Here is a 23,544-nt window from a genome sequence, read left to right on the forward strand (position 1 = left end):
GTCCAAATAATATCTAAGTTGACGGTGGGCGTCAAGATAATGTAGCTTTTGTTCAGCTCTATCTGAATAGTTTGGAAAAATACAGGAGATCAATGGATTGATTCAGATTGTTCTTTGAAGCGACCTTAGGTAAAAAGGACGGATTAGTTCTCAAAGATACTCTGTCTTTGTGAAAAATCAAATGGGGTCGAACCGAAAGAGCATGAAGTTCAGACACCCTCCTGGCAGATGTAATAGCCACTAGGAATAAAGTTTTCCAAGAAAGATATTTCAGGGAACAAGAAACAGCTGGCTCGAAAGGGGGAAGAATCAAGGATGTCAGCACTAAATTTAGATCCCACTGAGGAGGAGGATTCCTGATTGGAGGCTTTAGTAGGAAAATTCCTTTCAAGAAGGCCCTGCAGAGCCTATGGGACATAATATTATGATCTGCTATCCCGACATGAAAATTGGAAATAGCAGCCAATTGAACTCTGACTGTGGAAGAAGAGGAGCCTGCATGAAAAATCTCTGCTAAGAAGTCCAGAACTGCCTGAACAGGGGCAGTAAAAGGATCAATATTTTGGGCCTTGGCCCAATAAGAGAAACGTTCCATTTGCTTGTGTAAATCCTCCTGGTAGAGGATTTTAGTGAAGCTACTATGATGTCTCTAACTGGGTTAGAGATCAAAGGAAGCCTGGCTAAGGAAGGAAGTGGAGCAACCATGCTGTGAGGTTGAGAGAAGGGATAGACCGGTGCAGCTGACCGGATTGGTGAATCAGTAGATCTGGCACTGGGTCCAGATGCCACGGCTGCACCAAAAGGTGATGATGGAGGAGCGGGAACCAAACTCGTCCAGGCCAGTAAGGGGCAATGAGAATCAATTTGGCTCTCAAAGCGGTAGCTTTCTGGATTACCTGAGGGATCAGAGGAAATGGAGGAAGGCATAAAGAAGTCCCTGGGGCCAATCCTGGGTCAGGCGTCTCTGGGGGGATGGCCTGATAGAGGGAAGAGGCTGAAAAAGTCTGGACATTTGCTGTTTTGGGGAGTAGCAAAAGATCGCAACATGGGCGACCCCATTCCAGAAAAATCTCTTCCGCTATGGATTGCTTGAGAGACCACTCGTGAGGCATGAGGATAGCTCTGCTCAATCTGTCCGCTATAATGTTGGTTTTCCCAGGGATATGCGTTGCTACCAGAAACCGATGAGAGGAGATCGCCCATTGCCAAAGTCTGGGCGCTTCTCGACACAAGGGGTAGGACTTGGTTCCGCCCTGTTTGTTGATATACCAAACTACAGACATGTTGTCTGTGTGGACAGCAATTGTCCCTACGGGAAGAAAGTCGTTGAGGGCTTGCAACGTTAAAAGCACTGCTCTCATCTCCAGGACATTTATGTGCAGATGGTACTCGAACTGTTGCCACGTCCCATGAACCATCCTGCCCTGATAATGACCCCCCCACCCGATCAGGGAGGCATCCGTGGTGACAGTGGCTATCGGGGACGGAGGTACAAAGCACCTGCCTTGGTGAAGCTGAGACGATGTGATCCACCAAGCAAGATGTTCTTTGCATGTTTGTGTCACCAGAATCTGGTGACGCATTGGGAGTTGCTGGTATGACCACTGTGTGAACAGCATCCACTGAAGGAGGCGCATGTAGAATCGAGCCAGGAAGAAGAGTAATGGCCGCAGCCATGAGACCTAATACTTTTAGAACCATTCTGGCCTGTACTTTCTTGCTGGCCAGAATGATCCTGACATGAGTCTGAATGTCTGAAACTCTTTGTTCTGTAAGGGTAGCTGACATCCGAACAGTGTTTAAGTTTGCCTATGAAGGTAATAGACTGGCAGGGCGATAAGGATGACTTTTGAAGTTGACTGAGATGCCCAAATGAGAACAAAGGTCTATTGTGTAATCCCTGGCTTGTATAAGCTGATGCCTGGTGGTGGCTGACAGGAGCCAGTCGTCGAGATACGGAAACACCTGGAATCCTTGGCGTCTCAGGTGAGCCGTGACCACTGCCATGCATTTGGTGAACACTCTGGGGGCTGTAGTGAGACCAAAGGGCAGGGCTCTGAACTGGAAGTGACTGGACCCCAGCCGAGGCGGAGAAATCTCCTGGGCGTCTGTGAATTTTGATGTGATAGATGCATCCTGAAGATCTATTGAGCACATCCAGTTGTCCTTCTGTAAGAAGGGCAGAATTGACTGAAGAGTGACCATTGAATCTTGTCTTCCTGACAGACTTGTTGAGTCTGCTGAGATCAATATTGGTCTCCAGTCTCCCGTCTTTTGGGGACCAAAAGAACCTTGAGTAGATTCCGGGCTCTGAATGGTCTATTGTAACTGGCTGAATGGGTCTTTCTTGCAGTAGTTTTGCGATTTCTAACGCTGCAATGTCCCTTAGACCGGGTGGTACATCTGGAAGGGAACTTGAGGGAAGGACTTTCCTCGAAAGGAATTATGTAACCCTTGGATATGATCGACTGTACCCATCTGTCTTGAGTGAGGGAATGCCAGGCTTCTGGGTACAGTGATAATCTTCCCCGACTGCCTCCAAGGAGGGACAGCCGGGCAACACCTCAGGGATGCTGAAAGGGCTTATCAGAGAGGCTCTCTGTTTCCCTGGTTCTTTGGACCCCCTCTGCCTCTAGAGCGTCTGTTGTTGTTACCCCTCTGCCTCTAGGGGTAAACTGACCACGTGAATCGGCGTGACTCCTTGGGATTTACGGAACCACATCTTCCCACCCTTCTGTCCTTTTGGATAAGGCCAAGAAGGGGTGGAAAACGGACTCCAACAGCAGAAAGAGTCTTGCCGTCCTGCTCACACCTGGTCAAGGTTTCCTTCACCTGAGGGCCAAACAAAGCTGACCCATCAAAGGGAGAATTTGTGAAGGACGCCTTAAAGGGATCCATAAAATCACATAGCCGCATCCAGGCTTGGCGTCTAAGAGCCACACCTGTGCCTGCGGCTCTACTCGCTCCATCCGCAGCATAAGATATTAGCCGCATGGAGGAGTTAGCAATGGAATTGAGGGTTCCTAGCTGCGAAGCAATCTTTTCTTGAGCCCCTGCAGCTGTAGGATCCTGAACTACTTCTCCCAGCTCCTTGAGGATATCTCTTTGGAGTCTGGTGAAGTGACATAGGTAATTCAGCGGCGCATAGCAAAGGTCGCTGAGGAAAACATCCGCTTACCGTACCTATCCATGGTCCTAGAGTCCTTATTAGGAGGATGGGCGGGCACGGAAGGATCTGCAAGTTCCTTTTGGTGGCGCAGCCACCACCATGGCATCAGCGGGGACACCCTTGGTAAGGAATTGTTTGTCACTAGGGGCAGTGATAAATTTAGAAGGCCTCCTAGGGACTGGCTCTACAGAGTCAGGAGCTGCCCACGCCTTCGTGCAATAACCTGCATAAGGGGTCGAAGGCGGAGACACCCAGGAGGTGGAGGGCCGAGATCCAAACGCCTCTAGGTATACTGACTCATCCTCAGAGGGATTGTTGGTGGGCCAGTTTCCCCTCTGTTTCAGAAGTTCTAGGATGTCTGAAAGGAGACATCCTCAGAGGGGATCTAGGGGATCCCTCTGACTCATCAAAGTCAGTATCCGGCGTGACAGACTCGGGAGTCTACATGCTTCCTCTTACAAGTCCTCTTCCTAGGAGGATCTCCCGAAACATCAGGACAATCCTCCGAAGAGGTGGAAATTCCCAATGGGGAAACCTGAGGCGGAGGATCTCTGGGTCCTGTAGCAAGAGAAGTGGCAGAGATGTCAACAGGTACAATAGAGGGAGGAGCTACGGGAAGAGACTGCTGACTGATACCAGTGGCCAGTACACTGTTCATCACCTCGAATGCTCCCCTCCCAGGCAGGTCCGAGAGAACCCGCTCCGAAGAGCTAGGAACTCCAGGGACCACCGAAAGGGAAGCATCCGAGGCAGATGTCGGAGCCAAGCTCACCAAGGCCGAGGCTCCAAGGGGAAGAGCGGGTTCGGACAAGGGTGCCACTCACCCCCTCGGAGGAGACCATGGAAGCCCGACCACCGAATCCCTCTAAGGAAGAGGAGATAAGAGTAGAGGCTGAAGGAACAGAAGGGGGTATCCGTCCTCCAGCCGTAGCAGTAACCATGCCCGAAGACTCCAACTCCAAGCTCTGGGGTAGAGTTGAAGGAGGAACTGTAACGGGGTGTGGACCAACAGTCGTCTGCTGAGACGGACTGTGAAGCATTTGGGCCAGTACCTGTGACTTGAGCAATCTGCTGACCACTCTCTCTAGGTCATGGTCTGACAACCTGGATGACCTTGAAGATCGGCTCCGATGGCTCCGTTCCGATAGAAGAGGTGAAGCCGGGCGAAGTATCGGCTCCAAGGAAGGAGTCCTTGACCTCTTTCTGGAATGAGCCATGGGAGCCGATGCTACAGATCCTGTCGGCGCAGACTTCGGAGCCGACAGAGCGCTCGATGTATCGGCTCCAGCCGGAGCCGATACAGCCACCAAAGTAACGGTGTCGGAGCCGATCGGGCCGACACCGATGCCTGCCACATGGGTGTCGGAGCCGATCGGGCCGACGCCGAAGTGGACAATACAGTTCGGCACCGATAGCCGCCGGTGCGAAGGCTTAGTCAAGCCAGAATCGGCTCCAGCTGGAGCCGGTCTCGACTCAATGCAGTCGGGCCGAGGCCGCAGGCTTAGAAACAGAAGCCTGGGCCTTGGAAACTCTTGCTGGTTTGTGGAGCCGACTTAGCGGAGAGCCCTCCGGCAAGAAGGCCCCTAAGAACCAGTTTGTTATCTCTCCTGCAGGACTCTCTGGCTGAAGGGTGACAAATAGCACAGGAGTCCTGCAGGTGAAGAGGGCCCAGACAATACAGGCAAGAAGTGTGACCGTCTGTCAGAGACATTTTCTGACAGCACGAGTCACACTTCTTAAAACCTGAAACCCTCTCCTTTGACATGGTGCGAACACACAATACACACACACACCAGTCAAAAATAAATTAAATTACACAAAATACCAAGAGGTATTCTATAAAAACACCAACACACACACCCTAACAGGGGATGGGATAGGGATAACTAAGAAAAAATTAAAAAAGACAGGGAATTTCTGTCAGCAAGGGATAGAAATTAAATTTAAACTATCAAAAAAATAGTTTTTGACTAAAAAGGGGCTTGAAAATCACAAAGTGAAACAACTTACCAGGAGCTGGTAAAAAGAAGACCTCCCAAGCGGCAAACGAGATCTGGGTACTTACCGCCTTGCATCATGGGATATGGGGCTGCCTCGAGCTGGTAAAAGGAGTTCTCGAGCTAAAGCAAGTGCCGAGTCGGAGCCGAGGATCGGCTCCGAACCCATCAAGCAAGAATGAAGGCGAGATTGACAACTTAACATTTATATATTACCCCTAATGAGAATAACTAAGATTACACCATAGATAATTTGAGGGGACACATACATGGGATAAAGCATTTCAGAGATGCATCTATCCATTAGTAGTACACGGGGCAGTCATGGGGTAAGATTTCTGTTTCCCATCCCCAGAGCCAAGTTGCGCTTGAATATGGACAGGAATGAGCTTTGTTTTATGTGGATGGGGAGTCTGTTCCAGAGCAGCATTGTCCTCTGCGAGATATATCCATCCCTCCAAATTGTTCCATCTATGTTGCAGAAGAGGTTTAGATCAATAGACTGAGTATTTCTGATGCCATTTGATTTGCTGATGTGCAGTAAATCCATCAGTACTGAGTCGGAGGATGCCTTGTATGCCAGACACAGGTCACCTCTTAGCAGGCTGTAAGATACAGAGTATAGTGACAGGGCTTTGAGTTGATCCATGCAGGACATGCTGTTTAGGCTTTGCATCCTTTTATTAAGGCATCTCTGTGAGTGTTCCAGTTGTTGCATGTGTCTGGAATAATACATGCCAAAGGGGGACTTATATTTAATGATAGGCCTAGTGTGATTTGAGCAAATGAGGACAACAACATCCCTAGATCTAGACACAATCATTTTGTTGATAAGCTGTGCAATACAGAAAGACTTATGGTTTCCTTTGATCATTTGCCAGGTTTTATTCCTATCTTCCAGCCTAATAATACTTTACATTATAGGTCAAAACAAGAATAAATAGAATGTTAAACAAAAGTAGTCATCTCTAAACAAAGGGAATGAAACAAAACTTTCTATTTGGACTCCTTTTGTTCAGTAATGCAACAATGGTGTTGTCTGAAAAAGTAAAAAAATAAAGACTAGAAAAAAAAAAGAAAATTTCAGAAAATAGGTATGAAGAATACTAAACTACACCTGAAGCAAAATGTATTTGAGCAACTAACAGTTTGGGTGAGCAACAATAATTGAAGAAGGAATGGAGAACTGCAAACTTAAATGGGAACCTGTACTAGCCAGTGCCAGTACAGATATAAAAACAAGGTATGCACTACTTTCAAAAGGGACAGGGTATCTAGGACAGAAGCCACATTCAGTAATTCAAAGGCGTGCCAAAGCAGATAGGATAGTCTTTGAAGAGCTGTAGACATGAACTAAAGTGCAATTGTGCCAGTAAATATAGTCTTAATTTGTGTCTACAAAATCTCAAAACTTTTTGTTAAATTGCTTCAACCGTGTACAGACGGGTCACCTTTAAAACCTCGAAATCGCGTTTGCCCGACACGGAATCCGACGGGACGAGAATACCGACAACGCAGATGACCGACAAGGTGAGAACCCGACGGACTCGGTAAGTGTCTCAGTGAGGGATTTAGTGTTAGGGGCGGACAGGTAAGTGCGATAGTGAGGACTGTGGATTAGGGGTGGGTTATGTGAGTTAGGGTTAGGGTGCATGTAGGGTGTGTGTGCGATGGTGAGGGACTGTGGGTTAGGGGTGGGTTAAGTGAGTTAGGGTTAGGGTGCAGGTAGGGTGTGTGCGATAGTGAGGGACTGTGGGTTAGGGTGGGTTAAGTGAGTTAGGGTTAGGGTGCAGGTAGGGTGTGTGTGTGATAGTGAGGGACTGTAGGTTTAGGGGTGGGTAAGTGAGTTAGGGTTAGGGTGCAGGTAGGGTAAGTGTGCGGTTGTGTCGGACCTTAGGGTTAGGGTTTGGGTTAGGGATAGTGCATATGTTATGTAGTGTACTGTGTTGTTTACGTGTAGTGTGTTGGTGTAATGGTTTTCGGTGTTTTGCGTTGCCGGCGTTTTTTGTTGTCGGTCTTTTGGTGTCGGTCATTAGTGTGTCGGGCAAACGCGATTTCGAGGTTTTAAAGGTGATCCGTACAGACATACCTCATTCCAGGTTGTTACACCTACCACAGTCAACTAACATGTTTGTCTCTCTACATACCCTTGAAACTCTCAATTCAATAAAGACCTGTACACAAATGAAAACAATTGCAACTGACACTGTGCAGAGCATAAACATGAAGCACAGTGATGCACATATCACACAAAGCAGAATGGGTGAATGTGTCATTAAGAGCCATACTAAGTAAACATGGCATAAAACAAAATGGTAATCAATGGATCTGACGCTAAATGCTGATAAGTACTATATTACTAAGACCTGTTTATCCAAGCTGTCTTTCTGAAGTAGCATATGATGGTGATAAATTAGTAAACAATCTAAAACTGAATGGGGCATCGTGTACTAAAAATAAAAGCTGAGAAATTGATGTAAGTATGAATAAAAAGTTGGAAAAAGCCACACCACTGTACCTTCAGCTGGAAGTAATAGTTCTGAATTGCTTCCAATGCCACTATATATGTATGTGTGTGTGTGTGTGTGTGCGTGTGTGTGTGTTTGTGTGTGTGTATATATATATATATATATATATATATATATATATATATATATATATACACACACACACACACACACTCACACATGTATTGGGGTCTATATTATATCATCAAACGCTTAAAAAGGCGAATGATGAATAATCGACCCGATGTAAACGAAAGCTTGCAATCTTGAAAGCTCAGAACAGTGATTTTTTTCCAAGGGAAAAAAATCGTTGTTCCAAAAAAAAAAATTGAAAGAGTACATAAAGTGGAGGTTTGCCCCCACACACCCCCTACTTAAATATACCAACTCCAAGATCACACTACAGTGCCAAAAAGGCAAAGTAATGGAAGCGGCCAAGCAAATTCTTTCCCTGGGAAAGAATTTGCTTAAAAGCCACTTCGCTATTTTGCCTTTTTGTTGTTTTAAGTTCGACCAAGATGCATTCGATAGAATGTGTCTTCGGTCATCTAACAGGAACCCACGTTATATACATATATATGTATGTGTATGCACATATAATTTAATGTACATTCACTTGATCTCTGATGGCTTGTGCTGTAACTAGCTGTGATATGAATTCCAAGCCAAAAAGGATGACTTTACAATGACAGCAGCTTACACAACTTGAGAAGGCAAGCGTGCTATGTATTTTAAACAATCATTTCACTGCTGTTGCAAATGTCTAAAAGCTGCAAAAACAAAACCTTATACTATCAAAAGGATGCTTCAAATATTTACAGCAGTTAATTATTCTGTATACTGAATGATCTCTATAAGAAGAGTGAAGGCATCCTACCTTTTGAATGCGAATTGCTGCAAGGACAGAATCCAAAGTTATTGTGGCACGTTCTTTTGCCCGCTGCTCCCTGAGTTCTTCTAGTCGTATTTCTTTCATAAAGCGGGCTCTCAAATGACCTTGTCGAGCTCGTTCTGCAATTTGAATAATCTTGATAGCTTCCTCTATTGATAAAGGTTTCACTGTTTTCTTCTAAAATATCAAAATCAAATTTAGATTAGTCGCATTTTAAGCCAAATGTGAATGAACCAAAAGGAATACAGTATCTTGGCTAATTTTAGAAGGCTTGAAATACTAGATCCTAAAGTATTCTTTTAAGAAAAATAGAATATATTACTTACCATGTAAATGAAGCTCTTAATGTTTTCATGAGATTCACTATAAATTATAGTCTGCATATATTCTTTACTATGATGGCCTCCTCTGCCCCGTGTATGATGTAAAATCAATTTGCAGGTTATCATATGAGAGGCAATAAGATAGTGACAATATGGAAATATCAAAAACAATTCAAAAGGATCAGAAAACACATAAGTAATAAAACTGTAATACATTTCTTGGATCAATTTTTCATCAATTGTTTGTAGGAAAAAAAGCCTCACAAATAAAGAAGGATTTCCATCTAGATGACAAACCCTTTAAGGACTATCCTCGAAATGTAGCACCTGACATGCACAATTAGGATACAGTTTTTATCAAAACTATATGTTGTTCTCAGTGTTACTATATCATGAAGTCTGATATGAGCACAATGCAAACCTCATTTACTAGATAATACTGCAGTGTAGTTAGCAGAGAATCCTAAACTGCTGTCCTGAGGAAAAGCATTGCAGTCAACAATCCACAATCACAGTGGGGCCGATTTTTTTACTGTAACTAGCAGAGGTAAAGATTGTTCAACATTCTACTTGGAATTACCTATCAGGAAAAACCCAAAAACGCCCAAGACAAGAAATAAGTACAGAATATACTCAACTACTTACTGTAAGAAAGCAAAGTAGAATATAAAAATTGTGGAATAACTGAAAATGAATTCTGATACTACCCTTGTTGAAAGAAATATAGAATAGGATATTGTAGGATAGACTAGAATAAGAAAGGATAGGATATAATAAGATGGGATAGGAAAATAGGATCATCCCATCCATATGATAAAAGGTTAAATTGCATCGTTGACCATGACAAGATTTTGGGAAACACCAAGGTACCAGGTCACTGGTGCTGAAGAGTAAGTCTTTCTTAAGGGTAACTTCAACTTTCAAAAATGTATATGCAAGAAAAGTTTAGTTTAAGCATGAGGAACATATGAATAGTTTTTTTTTTTTTTTGGGGGGGGTAGTAGGAAGTATAATGAGAGAGATAAATCTGTGTAATTGTAGAAGACCTAAAGTTTCACAAAAAAAAACAAAAAACAACAAAAAACATCTACAGTCTGACAGAAGGCTAATCGAGTACAGATATGCACCACAACAAAGGATTATTAGTGACATCAGCCATGTAAATGGGGGAAATACTCCAAAACTGCTTGACAGCAACAAAAAAAATTGTATGGTAATAAATTTGCCTAGCCAAAAATACAACCTGACCAAACAGTTATTTTCTTAAAAAGGTCTGTATATTGGGAAAGGAACAATAGAAACTTATTATGCCTTCCAAACACTGATTATAAGAAAGTTTTCACGAGATAGGCAAGAAAACCTTAGAAGCATAGACTGGAATTAATGGGATACTCTTGCACAATAAAGTATTCTCATAGGAACAGGAATAGAAGGAGGAGATTTGTACTGGGAATAATACCTGTCCTTACAGAACCAAAACTACAAGAAAAAGATTATAGTTATATGAGATACCGAATGTAAAAGTATTTTCTCTGAGGTACAGATTCTACCAGACATTATAGCAAATGGGCTTTAGCACATGAAAATCAGTCATTATATTGCTTGATTTCCTTTTGCCAATGATTGAATTCATTATGAAAGCAGAATTAGTCAACACCTCTCATTTTACGAAGGTTATATTGTACAATTAAAATCAGTGCATTGATTATTAAATTATAAGCACAAAATTAAGTACACACACACACACACACACACACACACACACACACACACACACACACACACACACACACGTGTGTGCGTAGTTTATTTTATTCCTTATATTCCTTCAAAATTCTCTCCTCTTTCACTCACTTACCAACTTACTTCACAGTCAGGAGCCTGTGGTCACTACATCTGACCCTGATACTGCAGGAGCTCTGCCATAAGGGCCAACTTCCAAGTATTTTCACTGAGAATTTTGTCTTTGTATAATGTAAGGAAATTTAACTTGAAGAACATTGTTGCATGTTCATTTCAACTAGTCAAGTACTTATCCATGCTGGAAATTGGCTTCAACATCCCCTTTCCAAAAGAACAGTTCATGGACTCTAAGGCCCACTTACTAAGTTGGCCACTGTCCTTTCTCATGACCAACAGTTTACATTGTATATACTAGTTGCTTAGTTTTCCTGGCTGACAGGCTTCCACATTCAGGAAATGAAAGAAAACCTGTTCTACTTTGTACCTCTCTGTTAATTGCTTTGTATTACATACATGCATACAAATATTTCAAGCACAGGGATTAATGTACTATTAGCCTGCCAACATACCAAAACACTTGTCCCCATAATAAGTGACCAGGCTGCTCTTAAAAATATATAAACTAGTACTTGCTTTATTTTTTTGTATTGGCTATAAACTGATTACTTTCTGTAATAATTTGACCTGAGAGTGGAATAACTACCACTGCATTTCCACAAATCAATACCAAAATTCAATTCAGTAAGCTTCTTGTTACTTTCCTGAAATTAAGTAATTATATACAAACGTATTACTTTTCTTTAAATCCCTTGTGGTGACAACATAACTATACTGGAAGATATTCTACATTGGCTATCCACAACAATTCCACAAGAAAAAATACTATGTGATGCAAATGTCAGTTGGGTGGACATAAACTCCCCTACATCTAGTGTGAACTTATTTGGTTTCACACAGCTAATTAATATCCCCGCACATTCACTTCAAATTAACTATTAGACTGAATTGTACTATCAGACACTAGCAAATTCACCACCTCTGGTACAATGTCTGTCTCAGTGATCATCTCCCAGTCTATACAACCAGACATCTCACAAAGCCACTTAAACAGCATGTTTATTAAACAACATGCAACCTTTCCAAGTTTATCTCAGAAGTGTTCATTACTACCCTGAATGGAATGATGCGGATCTAAATGGAGAGTTGATAAATTAGCAAGCAAAGGAGAGTAGTATTGCTGGAATTGAATTCATCCTCAAGTCTTGGTGAGTATCTTCACAAAAAACAAAAGGAAGGAAGGAAGGAACCTCAGAAAACCGGTTGGAAAACAATCGAAGCCAGCTTATTCCACAGAATACAGCAGTTAAGCGGTTTTGTCTTCACCCTAAAGACTTCATCAGAACTGCCATTATAATAGACATACAACTTTTAAATATGAAATGCAGATGCACCATGTGCCATAAACAACCAATGACAGTAGCTTTGATTGTTTTCATTCTGTGGAATAAAGTAGCTTTCATTGTTTTCCAACCGGTTATCTGAGCTTCCTACCATTTTTGGGTTTTCTTGGTTTTGGACTAACTGGTTTATAGAGTACCTTCACAAGGTGTTGTTGTTGCTGTTTTTCACAAAATCTCACCAACATGACACTCATATACAGACTGTATTTTATATAGCATATATCATGGACAGCAGTAGGTTAAAAAGTAAAAAAGACAGCTGGGTGCACAAGACCCAGGATAAAAAAGTGCCCAATCCAGGTAGGCACACTGGTGCCAGGACTGGAAAAAATGACAGTGTAGAATCCTCATTATACAGAAACATTCCTAAAATGGGGCTAGGCCAGGTTCAGGGGGATGAGACCCCCCACTGTAGAAGGAAATAGTAGTCCACAAAAATCACAAAAACTGATAGGCCAAAAATGCCATAAAGATGATACAAGGGTCAAACACACCCTCTTAAACAGAATGTTTATAAAACAACATGCAACATCTCCAAGTTTAACTCAGAATTTCTCATTACTAACCTGCCATCTATTAACCGGAACTTTCTAAAAATCCTACTCTTTGATGATGTTGTAAATTAATTCAATACAACTTTCCTGAATATCTTGAATAGCCTTGAACCTCCCAGAAGGAAGAGACTAAATACAAATAATGCAATTTGTCAATCCAAAAAGAGTACAATGCTAATACTGGACAAAGAACAAGCATGGAAAAACATAAAACACTACAATATCTTGAAAACTTCAGAATGCTTTGCAATCATACTATAAAGCAAATTAATGAAGATAAAAAATTATACTATAATAACTTTCTGAATAATAATAAACCACAACTGTAAAATTTCTGGACAGCCATTAAAGAAATATTGCATTCTGGCATTAAATTCAACCCTAATCCTTCTCCAAATAACTCATCACTCGAAATCACAGTACATTTCATCTCTTATTTCACAGATAGTACAGCTTCTCTAATTAAGGATTCCCCAACATTTAATTCTAACCTGACCAGCAGCCATGTATCACCACATCCACTTTCACCTTCAAACCTGTGCTAACATCCTTTATAAAACTACTCTTAAACAAACTCATACAATGCTCTACTTCATCTGATTGTCTTACAAGTGAATACCTTAAAAGAGCAGCTAACAGCATTGCCTACTCTGTCTCAATCCTTATAAATAGGTCAGTCCAGAAACGCCACATTCCATTACTCTGGAAAAAACTCACACATTATCTCTCTGGACAAAGGAGGAAACTCAACAGACATTACTAACTTTAGACCTATAGTAATCTTACCAACCCCCTTCAAAATACTTGAAAAATGTATTCAAAAACAGTTGCTAAACTATCACCTGCAGGATTAACTCCTATCACCCATGCAACATGGCTTCCATCCTTTTCATAGTACTAATACTGCACTTCTAATCTATATAGATACTGTTAATAAAGCTAGAAATAATGGCAAATTAGTCTCCTCCTTTTTTCTAGACTTGTCTAAAGCCTTTGGCACAGTTCAACACAGCAAATTTCTACTTCAAATGTCCTGATTAGGTCTGTTTCAGCCCACTCTTCTATGGTTCAAAATCTACCTGTCCAATAGGTGTTAATCAGTAAAATGGTACTCCACCCCCTTCTCCATACCTCCCAGTCACCTATCCTTAGTACCGTCCTCTTTAACATTCTAACCAACACCCATCACACACCTATACAACAGGCCTCTTTAATATAATACACAAATGACTCATTTCCACATCTGACAATGTGGCAAACCTCCAAAATCCTCACACAAGCACCAGGAGTTCCAGTAGATAATACAAAGAAATAAAAAACTGGAACTTCAGAGTGATAAAACAATGATTTAATTCAAGGCAGCAGCAGGACACCTCCATAAAAACTACTCAGGAAGTTTTAACAGCAACTGAAACAAGGCTTTATAACTCATAATTCATTCTAAACCCTAAAAAAAAAAAAAAAAAAAAAAAAAACCTACTACCTTTTCTCCAAATCCCTGCTTCTTCTTCTTTCGGCTTTTCCCAGTTACAGGTCACCACAGCAAATCACCTGTCCGCTCATGATTGGCAGTGGAGTTTTACAGTTGCCAGCCCGGTGCCCAACCTTCCACAGAAGGCACACACATGCACACACTCATGCCTAGGGCCAATTTAGTGTGTCCAATCCACCTACAGCATGTCTTTGGGATGTGGGAGGAAACCGGAGCACCCGGAGGAAACCCACGCGACCACAGGGAGGACATGCAGACTCCACACAGAAGGCACCCCAGCCGAGGATTGAACCGGAGAACTTCTTGCTGCGAGGCAGCAACGCTAACCGCTGCACCACCACGGTCGCCCTTTTCTCCAAATCCCTCCCCTATGAAAAAACAAAATTTAAAGTCCTCTCTCTTGACAACAACCACTGAAGTCACTTTTCATAGCAAATTATTAGGGATGATAGTGGATGATAATCTTAAATTTGATCTGCATATGCAAAACTGCTTAAGAAAAACTCATCAAAAACTAGGGATGCTTTAGAGAGCCAAAAAATTTCTCACCAACACAGCTAAAGCTACACTTCCCATGACCTATCTCCTCCCCACCCTTCTTTATGCTGCTCCAATCCTTACTAACCTTCAGGCATCACAAAAATCAAAACCTGACAATGCTGTACCAAAGTTGCTAAAGTTTCAGTAAATACCCCTTTCAGAACCCAACACTTTATAATACTGAAAAACCTAAACTGGTTGGAACTACCCCACCAACTAACATATACACACAGCTTCTTACCACCTATAAAATTACCCAGAATCCACCTACTTGTCCAGCATTAAATAATATTCTACACAACTGTGTTCCCAGTTGGTCATTACAATCCAATGACCAAAATCTCCTGTCTGTTCACAAGCCTATCAAATCTGCTGGGATTTGTCTGTACTTGTACTATGTTGCTAAGGCCTGGAACTCCTTACATCTATCCTTGAGGTCAATACCCTCCCTCCCATCCTTCAAAACCATTCTGAATTACTTCCTAGCCAAAAGCTGACTCTGTTCTTGCTCAACACAAGGATAAACTATATCCCTAAACGTGAACAAATACCTATTCGTACCTTACATCTCCTTACTCTCCCTTCTTCACACACTTCCTTACTTCTATCAATTTATCTCCCCTGGCTTTCTCTCTAAATATACCATAAGCCTGCTTTTCTCTCAATTTGTATTGCAGTTCCTGTTAGCTTACCTTGAATTTCTCTATAAACTGGCTAAAATTTCTCTGTTAAATCACTAGCATATAACTTGTATTTATTCGTAACCAATGTTCATAGGTTCATAGGTTCATACTAGGCTATCTGCCCTAGGGCATTTATAAGCCTAGCCAGAGTGTGTTTGGCTTTCGCCACCCATTTTAAATTAATTTTGCTATGCCTTTTTTTGAGGTTAGTATACTGTGCCTCTGTCTAACAGTGACACAGAAGTGATAGCCGGGGTAAACCTATGATCTCCCATCCACTCATCAAGATTCCTCTTGAAGAGAGTCAATGTGGGACTCTGCCTAACCTGGACTGGGATTTTATTCCAGAGTGAAGGGAGCCTCTGGGTTATGAATCTGTCCCTCCAGCATGTCCTATTTATTTCAGTGCTGAGGTTCAAGTCAGCTCGATGGGATTTGGATTTTCTGAGGTGCAGCATGTCCATTAATTCCGGGTTGGACATGGCTTTATCGTCAGGCACAGATCGCCTCTGAGCAGGCGGTATGCCACTGAGTAGAGCTGGAGTTTCTTTAACCGGGCAGCATATGGCATCTGTTTGAGCCCTTTGATCCTCTTGGTGAGGTACTTTTGGGGTCTTTCCAGTTGCTGCAGGTGTCTGGTAAAATACATCCCAAAGGGGCATTGTACTCAATTATGGGCCTGATGAGGGATGAGTAAAGAGGTACGATGACCTCCCTGATCTAGATGTGAATCCCTTCATGATTAGGTGGGCTATATAAAATGTTTTTCTAACCACTTTGGCCACATGGTTGTCAAATGAGAGATTGCTATCAACTTGGGTCCCCAGGTCCCTAATGACTTCTTCTGTACTTAATGGATTACCACCTATGTGGTAATTTGTGGGCACTTTGTTTTTGCCAAAGGGGATGACTATACACTTTTTGGCGTTAGCTTGAGGCCATGGTTCTGGCACCAGTTGTCTATTTCTATGAGGCCCGTTTGGAGAATGCTTGTGTCGGCTGGAGAGTTGATTATAGCACCCAGTTTGCAGTCATCTGCGAACTTGGTCAGCCACAGTCCTTCCGTGTTGGCCTGTACCGCCGAGAAATATATACCGAACAAGAAAGGTCCTAGGACTGAGCCTTGTGGGACGCCACTTGTAACTGGTTTGGAGTCTGACATAGCTCCAGCAATTCTAACCATGTGGGTTCTGTCCTTGAGCCAGTTTGCAACCCATCTAGTGACATAGGGGTTTATATTTAAGCTGGTGAGCTTATCTATAATGCCAGTGGGGTATTGTATCGAAGGCTTTGCGAGGTCCAGGTAGGCTGTGTGGACCACCTTCCCTCGTCAATGGCCTTGGTGACTGTTTCAAAGAAATCGACCAGGTTTAAGAGGCAGGATCTGCCCTTAACAAAGCCAAACTGGGTAGGATCCAGTGTCTGTAGGTCCCCAATATCTTTATTTATGAGGTCCATGATGATCCTTTCCATAGCTTTGCAGACCAAGCTAGTCAGGCTTATGGGCGATAGTTTCCAGGATCCGTTGAGGCACCACCTTTGTGGAGAGGGACCACTGTTGCTGTACGCCACTCTTTGGGTACATATCCTGTAGTAAGGCTAAGATTGAACAGTAGTTTTATGTTTGGGTTTAGCTCTTCTTGGAGTTCATGTAGGATGCAGCCGGGACACCATCTGGTCCCATTGATGCTGTGTTTTTGCTTTGGAGAGGCGGCTCTTACCTGAGCATCTGAGATGTCAGGGGGCAGCACTCTGTTGGGGTAGATATTTGCCCTTTTGGTGGGGAGAGGGAGAAGTGTGCACTGAACCTGTCAGCTAGGATGTTGACAATGTCTGTGGGCTCGGTGTATTTTTGTCATTTTGGACTAATTCTGAGCATATCTGGGAATTCCCACCCAGGTTCCTAACATAACTAAAGAAAGCCTTGTGATTATCCTTAGTGTCCTGTGCAATTTTTCTCTCGAAGCTGGCCTTAGGCGATTTTATGAGTGCCCGTAGTTTTTGCTAATACTAATCAGAGATGCCTTCCCTTTTGGGATTTTGCTCTATCATGTAGTAACTTCCTCCTTCTATTGTATAGTTTGTTTATGGCTGGGGTCCACCAGACAGGGCGTCTGCCTTTGGAGGATTGGGTCTTGGTTTTATTTGGGATTGCATGATCCATGCATTCCTGAAGGTGTTCATAGAATGCGTTTATAAAGGATTCTGCGGTCTGGGCAGTATTTTCCACAGGCCCGGGGGCTTTGAAGGATTTCGCCTCGGTTTTGAGGCGTGTGAAATTTGCTTTAGAGAAGTTTTTCACTGTGGTTTTCTGGGCAGGGGTGGGGTCGGGATGTGAATATCCAGTGAGATTAGTTTATGGTCTGATCTTACCAGTGAGGGATACACTTCTGGTCTGGAGCATAGTGTCCCCATGTTGGTGATGATCAGGTCCAGTATGTTTTCCCCTCTTGTGGGAGTGGTAACAAGTTGTTCCATAGCATTTGAGTTTATAAATTCTAGGAACCTTTGGGCTAGGGTGTTGGAGCTAGAGTAATGCTCCCAGTCAATGTTTGGGTAGTTGAAGTCGCCCAATATAATGGTGTTTGGAGAGACCTTCATATTTTCCAGTATTCTCAGGAAGGCCAAGTGGGGTTCCTGTGTTTGGGAGGGTGGTCTGTAGCAGGCTATAAACTGGAAGGCAGTTTTACCCACAGTTAGTTGCACATGGATAGTCTCTGATGCTTCGTGCTGTGCCACCAACCTGGAGGTGTGGGTATCTTTGTGAATATTGATACTCCCCCTCCTTTTGTGGTTTGGTCCAAGTTTTGGGGCCGAAAAGCATGGTATGAGGTATAACCTGGTAGTGCTGGGGTGCTCTCGGGAGCCTTGAACCAGGTTTCTGTTACTGCACAGATATAGATGTTCTCCATGCTAAGGAGAGTTGAGTGTGCATCTTGAGGTTTAGACTTCTGGCGCTGAGCAGCATTACTCTAAGTTTCTTACCCCTTGTGATACCTATGGAGGTGGGTTTGTCTTCTGAGCCTTGCCTAAAAAAGGCACTATGGGGGTAGCAAGAGCCTTTGCCAATATCCGAAAGCCCAGGGGTGACAGGTGCAAGCCGTCCCTAGCGAAGCATCGTGGCTTGTCGAGCATGTCATCCCAGGCTGACAGGCATTGGATCCCCTTTGAATGACACCAACACTTAAGCCAATTGTTGAAATTGATCATCTTGTCTTCATATTGTGGCATCATTCTTGGTGAGGGTAAGATGCTACTCAAGGTCAGGGTCATACCAGCCTGGGCTACATGCTCAGAGAGCTCCTCTATGTCTCTTTTCATGTAGTCCAGGGAGGTACGTCTCAGGTCATTCACACCAGCATGGACAATGACTGAGTCATATTTGTACTTGCCTTGGAGTGACCTGAGTGCTTGTGTTATGTGACGGATCCTAGCGCCGACAGGCAGCTCACCATGACCTTCTCCTTGTTCAGCCTGGTGGCGGGGCGTCAGTGTGCCTGATGATGGAGTCACCTATTACAAGTGTATCAGGTGTGTTGTTTAGCCTTAATGGCTGTGACTGTTCGGCACACTGGCTTTGTGAGCTATGTGGTGCACGTGTTTTGTTTTGGGGTAGCGGTTGCTTGGGTGTCTGCTTTGGAGGTCTCTGCTGCTTAGGCAGATTTTTATTTAGAGCCTCCGAGTATGTTTTTGTGTGTTTATGTGTTTGGTTTGTTGTCGTGGTAGGTCTATGTGAGACTGGAATTGTAGTGAGTGTGGTTTCCTTCTCCTCCTGACTGGTTATGCCAGTACTGAGTTGAGAGAGCTTAGCCTCCAGTTTGGCTATATGGTTGCATCTCTTACATGTGTTGAAATTTGTTGGGAGGAGGAGAGGGTTGTCTGTGTACATGAGGCAGTTGTAACATTGCCTCAAGATTCCCAAATTCCCAGATTTCATATTATGTCTAATTTGGTATAATTATTTAAGCTGTAGTTGTTTTATGCATTATTTTTAAAGACTAAAAATATTGTTCGTAAAATGCTTTGTAAATACTTTGGAGCTTTTTTCCCGGACCTCCACTGAGAATGGGATCCTACACAGTCAGACTTTCCCATTAATCAAATGTCAGTAAATAAATAAATATAACTGACAGCACTGTCCTACAGCTCCAACTGACTAGCACAAACACACACACACAACAGGGTAAAATGTTCAGTCATGAAAGTAGTATATATGGACACTGGGGATGTGAGGGCAGAGCCCAATGTTTGGAGAGGAAACAATGAGGCTCAGCCACCCTACAAAAACACTTCTTGAACAACAGTACTTATTCACATGTAACAGAAATACATAGGGCAGTGGTACACTAGTTGTAGTAGGCTGAGTGTGCTTTGATAAGGACAGGTAATCAATGTAGACCACTGTATATCTAAATAAAACTTATAGTGGGCAGTGTATAAAAATGCTTATCCAAGCTCAAATCCATTTCAAACTGGGCATGACGGAAATGTTTCTGTGTTGCGTTGCAAGTCTCCTTCACAAATATCACTCCTTTGGTAGGGTCAGGTGCCAACTGACACAGTAGGAGCAAAGGTATGAAGCTGACACAGTAGGTACAAAGCCTGCTTGCATTATAAATCATATCAGTGGGAAGAAGCTGAGAAGTAATGGGTGTGTGTGTGTGTATACGTGTGTGTGTATATATATATATATATATATATATATATATATATATATGTATATATATAGCGTGTGACCCATAAAACTAGATGTTCAAATATAGGATCACTGTTGACAGAATTATGTCAATTAGAATCATCTGACCGAAGAATGTCATCCCAATTTTTTTGTAAGCAGTGAAATGCAGTCTCATTTGTTAGAGGAAGCCCAGGTATAAGATATAGTGCACCTCACAATCTAATGCTGTTGTTTTCTGGACCACACACACACAAAACGAGCACAAATAGCTTATCAGTCAATGTTTTTAGGGAAGATCAAAAAGCTTGAAATACATAAAATAAATAAAAAGCAAAGGGCCTAAGATTAGGCAGTAATAAATACCAAAAATATAAAAAAATAATACCAGAAAGCTATAATAAAGAAATGGTTATACAATAAATGCTTTTAATGATTGAAAAATGTGCACTCTGATTGGACAGCCCAATTAATATGCCTGTTATAAACTGAGCATATCCCAATAGAAAAAAAGTCCTGCTGCTGAAGTCTTCTTGAGTGACCAGATTTTCTATTCCAGTATTCTCCATTAATAAAACAATAAACAGAATTTATTAATCAGCAGAGAAAATGCAATGTAAAAGTTGTCAACAACCTTTAATGTCATGGACAGGTGAAAGGTATACCTCCTACCTTTCACACAAACACATACATATGTTCACTCTTACGTCAGTCAATCCTGCATTAAATTAGAAATATATTGTTACACACACAAACAGCTAGCTTCTGTTTTTTCTCTTCAAAAATTTGCATGGAGACTGGACAGCCTAACCAGAACTGTAAATAGAGTGATCCCAACAGTAGAAGTCTGACTAAAAATCACTTTCTTTATGTTGATAAGTGGAGACTAATTTCCCTCTGGAGCAGAAAAACTCATGGTTCTCAGTGCTCTCTGTGCTCATATAAATAATACCAAGAACACATACACACTGCAGAGAAGGCACGTCATCATACTGTGCAGCACCTGTCTAAAGCAAGAAAATACAGACACCACAAAGAAGGCACCATCAGAGATTCCTAATTACCTTTTAAGAAAAAAAAAAAAGTAGAAGCTTCAATGTACTTTGGAGGGACTTACTTGCCTAGCGCATGCAATGTAGATATCCTGCATGCCACAGACTACAAGGAGTCAGCAGAAGGACATTAAAGTCTGTTTATACAATGACATTATGTACAAAGGGAATATATTACCTTTGTGATCAAACGATGTCAGCTGTGGGGAAATCCTGCATTACCCACACAAATTTATGGATTATTGCTACAATAATCAAATACATACTTTACAAAATGCTAAATATCACCTAGTATAATAAGAGGTATGGATCTAATTATTTATAAAAAACAAAAGACCATAAATAAGATGATCTTATTGCAGGAATCAGGGTAGGAAACATTTCCCTCAGCAATCATTCTGTATGTGAACATCTGTTATTATGATGAGTATTTTCTTACAACTACACTGAAAGACAGCCAAAGCAAGTAGCAGCCTCAAAGGTAATTTAAGTAGAGAAAGTTTTCAAATACGACACTGTGGACTCTGCAGACCTGATGGAAGGAATTCTGACTGCCCTGTTCAAAAAAGTTAGGAGTATAGGCCACAAGATATACTTGTGACCTATACTGCAGCCTGTAGGCTGATCATGCGCCAAGGTCCGGGGGGAAGGAGGAAGGGACGGTTGAAGACAAATGAAGTACAACTACTCAGATGGAACGTTATGGTGAGTACATAACTTCTTTATCTGAAGTAGTTTACTTCATTTGGTCTTCAACCTGTGGGACAGAGTCCACAGCTACTAAACTCTTGGGTAGCCCTCATGGAAGGATATTCCAGAGCACCACAGAACCAATGGATGCTCTCCTTCTGGAAGTCAAATCCAGTTTGTAATGAGAAATAAATGTATGAGATAAGGACCAAGTAGCTGCAGAACAAATATCATCCAAAGACACTCTAGACCAAAAGGCGGCAGATGTAGCCATGGACCTAGTGGAATGAACTTTCACCTGACCTGGAGGAGACATGTCTCTTGTCCTTATAGACCTGCAGGATGCATGAAGAAATCCATCTAGCTATAGTGACCTTGGAGATAGGTTTCCCCAAGAAGGGTTTATAGAAGGATACAAACAATTGATCAGATTTATAGAAATTTTTGTCCTGTGTAAATAGAATCGCAGCTGTCTATGAACATCCAACATGTGGACTTTGTATTCCATCTTGTTCGTAAAATTAGGAAAAACACAGGTAAATTGATAGTCTGATTGATACTAACTTTTGATGCCACCTTAGGAAGAAAGGATGGATTAGTTTGAAGGGAAACCCTATCTTTGTGAAAAATCATGTACGGAATTTTGATGGACAAGGCCTGTAATTCTGAAACCCTTCTTGCAAAGGTAATAGCCACCAGAAAAGCTGTTTTCCAAGATAAAAATTTTAGATCTGCAGTCGTGGCTGGCTCGAAAGGCGGAGCAACCAAACCTTGAAGGACCATAGCAAGGTCCCATGGGGGAACAAGATCTTTGACGGAGGGGGGGGGGGTGAAACAAAAAGGTGCCTTTGATAAAGGCTTTACGCAGTCTGGAAAAGGTTAAGGAGGTAGAATTCTCGCCGACATGAAAATGAGAAATGGCAGCCAATTGAACTTTGACAGTAGAAGAACTAGCTCCGTGTTGAAAAATATCAGCTAGAAAATTAAGAATGATGAAAATAGGAGCCATGAAAGGGTCTAAACTCCTTTGAGAGGCCCAGAAAGAAAAACATTTCTACTTGCTGCAATAAACCTTCCTGGTCGAAGACTTATGAGCAGCTACCAAAATAGATCCAACTGAGGAGGATAGTCCGGGAGTCCTAGCAATCAAGGGAACTAGAGCAGCCAAGCTGTGAGCTTCAGGCTGTCCAGACTCAGATGAGGCATCCCCAAAGGGTGTGAAATTAAATCCTGAATGGGACCTAGGATCCAAGGTGGAGCCAAAAGATGAGTTCAAAGGAAGGGAAACCATACCTGGCGAGGCCAGAATGGGGCAATGAGGATCACCTTGCTCCCCAGTCCACAAGCTTTCTGTAGAAACCTCGGAATGAGAAGCGCCAGGGGGTAAGCATACAGAAGACTGGGAGGCCAAGCATGAACTAGAGCATCTCTGGGGGACTCCCCCGGCAGGGGGTTCAGAGCAAAAAACTTGCTGCACTTTGCGTTGGAAGGAGATGCGAAGAGACCCCACTCGCTGAAGATCTGTTCCGCTACTGACAGATTCAGAGGCAACTTGTAAGGCATCAGAATGGTCTGACTTAGCCTGTCTGCTAGGATGTTCGACCGTCCCGGAATGTGCGTTGCGATGAGAAAGTGACCGGTGGAGATCACCCATTCCCACACTCTCATGGGCTCGTGACAAAGGGGGTAAGATCTGGTCCCTCCCTGTTTGTTGATATACCAGACCACTGACATGTTGTCTGACTGGATTGCAATCGTTCCCAGAGG

General features: G+C 42.6%; 1 protein-coding gene across 1 annotated transcript in view; it reads right to left on the bottom strand.

Annotated features, from left to right (window-relative positions):
• LOC122792707 (dynein regulatory complex protein 11-like) overlaps positions 1–23,544 on the bottom strand; it is a 785,298-nt gene that overhangs the window by 175,683 nt on the left and 586,071 nt on the right. The window contains exon 4 of the mRNA XM_044060292.1: positions 8,551–8,742. Coding sequence (XP_043916227.1) covers positions 8,551–8,742 — 192 coding nt within the window. The remainder of the gene's footprint in view (positions 1–8,550; positions 8,743–23,544) is intronic.

The sequence above is a fragment of the Protopterus annectens genome, chromosome 2.part0, assembly GCF_019279795.1.
Source record: "Protopterus annectens isolate FY-2018-M chromosome 2.part0, PAN1.0, whole genome shotgun sequence".
NCBI classification, from domain to species: domain Eukaryota; kingdom Metazoa; phylum Chordata; order Ceratodontiformes; family Protopteridae; genus Protopterus; species Protopterus annectens.